This window comes from Protomyctophum bolini, assembly GCF_963924005.1.
Source record: "Protomyctophum bolini genome assembly, chromosome: 9".
Taxonomy (NCBI): Eukaryota; Metazoa; Chordata; class Actinopteri; order Myctophiformes; family Myctophidae; genus Protomyctophum; species Protomyctophum bolini.
In genome coordinates, this window is record NC_137870.1 from 8542436 (window position 1) to 8546227 (window position 3792).

Here is a 3792-nt window from a genome sequence, read left to right on the forward strand (position 1 = left end):
ATAAAGCAGATCTACAAGCTCACAATGCGTCACATTGTGAGCTTGTAGACAAGCTTGTGTGATCTTGTAGATCGACTATTTTGGCGAAAGAGACTTGGTCGACGGAGAAAAGAAAAAAAAAGTGGTCAAACAACAGTACAGTTGTGACTCGAAGTCCAGCTCTCTACGACTCTATAAGAGGGGTTGAAGTGGTACATTTTTTACAGTCCCAAATCAGCACTGTACGTAAGAATATTCATGACAAAAAAAAGAAGTCATCTATCCAGTGTATAGCCGCCGCAAACGGACGAAGCCGCTTAGCTTTCTGCTGTTTTTCCCCCCTCAAACAACCCGGAGACAAACGGACGAAGCCGCTTAGCTTTCTGCTGTTTTTCCCCCCCTCAAACAACCTGGAGACAAAATCGCGAAACAGGCAGCAGCCGCCGTGGCGGCATCTCAACCTGGGGAGTTTTTTCACGGCCGAATGGGGTCTCGCCGCCATCAGAGCCCCCTCGCGTCGGCCACGCGCGTCCGTCCGTCCGACTCAAACCGCCCGAATCGCCGCCGTGTCCGTCCGTCCGTCCCTCCCTCCCTCGCTTCGTCCCTCCCTCCGGGAGACACCTCCCTCCCCTCTAAAAAAGGTCACTAAACAAAAGGCACCCTCCTCAGCCGAGGAAACCCGTTCTCTCGTCGGGGCCTCCGCGAGAGAAGCTTCCGTAATTGGCGCTCGTCGTCGACGCATGACTTCGCTCACTGGCCTGTCCCCGCGTCGCCGTTGTCGATGCAGCCGTTGTTGATGCAGTGGTCGTCGCTCCCGAAGGCGCCCTGCGACTGCAGCAGCTCGTACTCCTGGTCCAGGAAGTCCAGGCTGTTGTTGCTCGGCAGCCCGCGGATGGTGAACTTGTGAGACACCTTGGTCCACTGCTCGCGGTTCGACGCCACGCGCTCGTACAGCTCCGTGGCGCCCGGGAACAGCTCCGACAGCAGCCTGCGTCGGGGACGAGCACACACAGAGGACAAGACGCGCATAATGCTGAAAGATGTACTGTAGTAACTGACAAGTTGTACCGACATCGATACAGCGTGGAATCGTGGACAAAATCTTATCCAGCAACAAAGAAATAGTCTAGTCGCTTCAATCACTTTACTTTGGACGCGCAGGTCAGCGTTGGTAAAAACAAAAGTCCCTTCGCTCACGTTGCGCACAGACTGGCTATAGACACTCATCATTTTTAATAATAATAATATTGGATTGCAATTTTATAGAGCTTTTCAATGCACTAGAACGTGCTTACTCAAAGCACTTTACAATGGTCCATTTGTTACCGTTTCTGACCGAGGCTAAGTCATTGACATTTTTTTAAAGCGTACGTAAATGTTTTAGACTGAAGCGTACATACTTGTAAATGTTTTAGACTGAATAATACGCATTTGTAAATGCTTTAGACTGAAGCTTACGTACTTGTAAATGTTTTAGACTGAAGCGTACGTACTATAAATGATTTAGACTGAAGCGTATGAACTTGTAAATGTTTTAGACTGAAGCATATGTACTTGTAAATGTTTTAGACTGAAGCATTATGTACTTGTAAATGTTTTAGACTGAAGCGTACGTACTTGTAAATGTTTTAGACTGAAGCGTACGTACTTGTAAATGTTTTAGATTGTTTTATACGTACTTGTAAATGGGCATGGCGATGTGTTCCATGAAACTGATCTGCAGCTCTGGGATGTAGGCCTTCTCCCTGTCCATCATCTCACTGGGCCTGTTCCCCATGGCCTTCTCCTGCACGCACATGCGCACGCACACAGACACACACACACACACACACACACACACACACACACACACACACACACACACACACACACACACAAGCAAGCAAAAAGAGTACAAGAAACAAAGTAAGGGTTGACTGTCACCTTGCGGCTCAGAGACAATATGTATATTATTTTACTCACTGTGCGTGAATATTGCAATGTACATACCAGATCCCCTTGAGAGAAGAACTCCTTATAAATCAGCTCCTGTAGAAACACAGGACCATCAGTACTAATAACGTTCCACGAAAATAATAATATTAAAGTACTTCATACTGTGACCATATTTGACTGAGAGCCTGCCATCGCGCAAATTCCAGCTTTTCACCAGAGGAGAATTTTTTTTTTTTCATGAGTTAATAGCACAGACAGACTCTTCACATACTAGAGCATGTCTGAAATAAGTGTCAGAGCTGAAATTGACATGTAAATATGAAATAAATGCTTAAACATGTAGCTAGGTGTAATGTTAGAGTCCACAGAAGTGAACCTTTCAAGCCTGTTTTCTCAACTCTCCGTTGAGAAACAGATGTTATACTTTAGCTATTGAAAAATAGCAGATCTACAAGCTGCCGAGTGCCACGCTACGAGCTTGTAGGTCTGCTATTTTGCTGCTTTTTTTTAATCGTGAAAATGTGGTGCAAAGTTGGAATATATTCTTTCAGAGCTAATGTTTTTAACTCAAATCTTTGCTTCTGGGGGGCTCCCTGGAACAACATGTTTTCAGATGGGGGTCGGCGGCCAATTTCATATATTTTTGGGGGTCCTTGACATGAAAATGTTTGAAAACCACTAACATAGAAACAATAGGTTTTTCAGAAAACTGTCAGGGTTTAGAACACATTTAGTAAAATGGAGCTCAGGTCTAAATGAGGTTAACTGACAGCGATCTTGCGGGTGGTCTTCCATCCTTTGGTCTGGTCCGACAGGTCACATGATGTCATCAGCAGACACAGCAGCATCGTCCGGTGGTTCTGATTATTTTTGTCGTAACCATCTGAAAAAAAACACACACACACACACACACACACACACACACACACACACACACACACACACACACACACACACACACACACACACACACACACACACACAATTAAATCCATTTTACAGACATGGTCAGAAGTCCTAAATGTCACTGGACCACTTTATTGCCGTCACCATTAGATGGCGGCAGAGAGCAACTAATGCCCAGACACCTGGCATGTTGTGTCAGTAATCAGTATGAGACAGGGATGCTTAACTGCGTGGACTATTATTTTAGTAATTATAGTTCATTAGATTCGATTTTTTTCATACATACTTTGGAAAATTCTAGTCACAAACTCTAGTCAAATAAATCCTAGCTATCTAAGCTGAGAACGATACAGTAACTATAGAATAATCTATCTATTCTAGACACAGCCTGTGTGTCTCACTGTCACCTACCATCTGCCATCTTCTGAAGGTCCTTGAAGATGCGTAGGTGATGAGCCAGGTCCGTAGCCAGAATGATGTCCCTCATCAGGTCCAGCATGCGACTGTAGTCCTAAAATGAACATCAAAAACACATGACACCCCGACAACTGTAAAACTCTGTAAGTACTAGCGGGGCATTCATTCATGAAATAACACAAACAGTCCACAACACAAAGAGAGATGGATGTATACAGTATAGCTGTGTGAAGGGCCACAGACAGCTGATAAAGAGAGATGGATGTGGATGTACAGTATGTGAAGGGCCACAGACAGCTGATGAAGAGAGAGGGATGTGTAATTGTGTGAAGGGCCACAGACAGCTGATGACGAGAGGGATGTGTAATTGTGTGAAGGGCCACAGACAGCTGATAAAGAGAGGGATGTGTAATTGTGTGAAGGGCCACAGACAGCTGATAAAGAGAGATGGATGTGTAATTGTGTGAAGGGCCACAGACAGCTGATAAAGAGGGATGTGTAATTGTGTGAAGGGCCACAGACAGCTGATAAAGAGAGAGGGATGTGTAATTGTGT

General features: G+C 45.1%; 1 protein-coding gene across 1 annotated transcript in view; it reads right to left on the minus strand.

The window, feature by feature from the left end:
- Positions 1–629: 629 nt before the first annotated feature.
- The window catches only part of pde2a (phosphodiesterase 2A), a 229510-nt gene continuing 226347 nt past the window's right edge, over positions 630–3792 (minus strand). The window contains exons 28-32 of the mRNA XM_080772141.1: positions 3232–3331; positions 2685–2797; positions 1969–2007; positions 1659–1765; positions 630–967 (exon numbers count right to left, since the gene is read on the minus strand). Coding sequence (XP_080628267.1) covers positions 730–967; positions 1659–1765; positions 1969–2007; positions 2685–2797; positions 3232–3331 — 597 coding nt within the window. The 3' untranslated portion in view covers positions 630–729. The remainder of the gene's footprint in view (positions 968–1658; positions 1766–1968; positions 2008–2684; positions 2798–3231; positions 3332–3792) is intronic.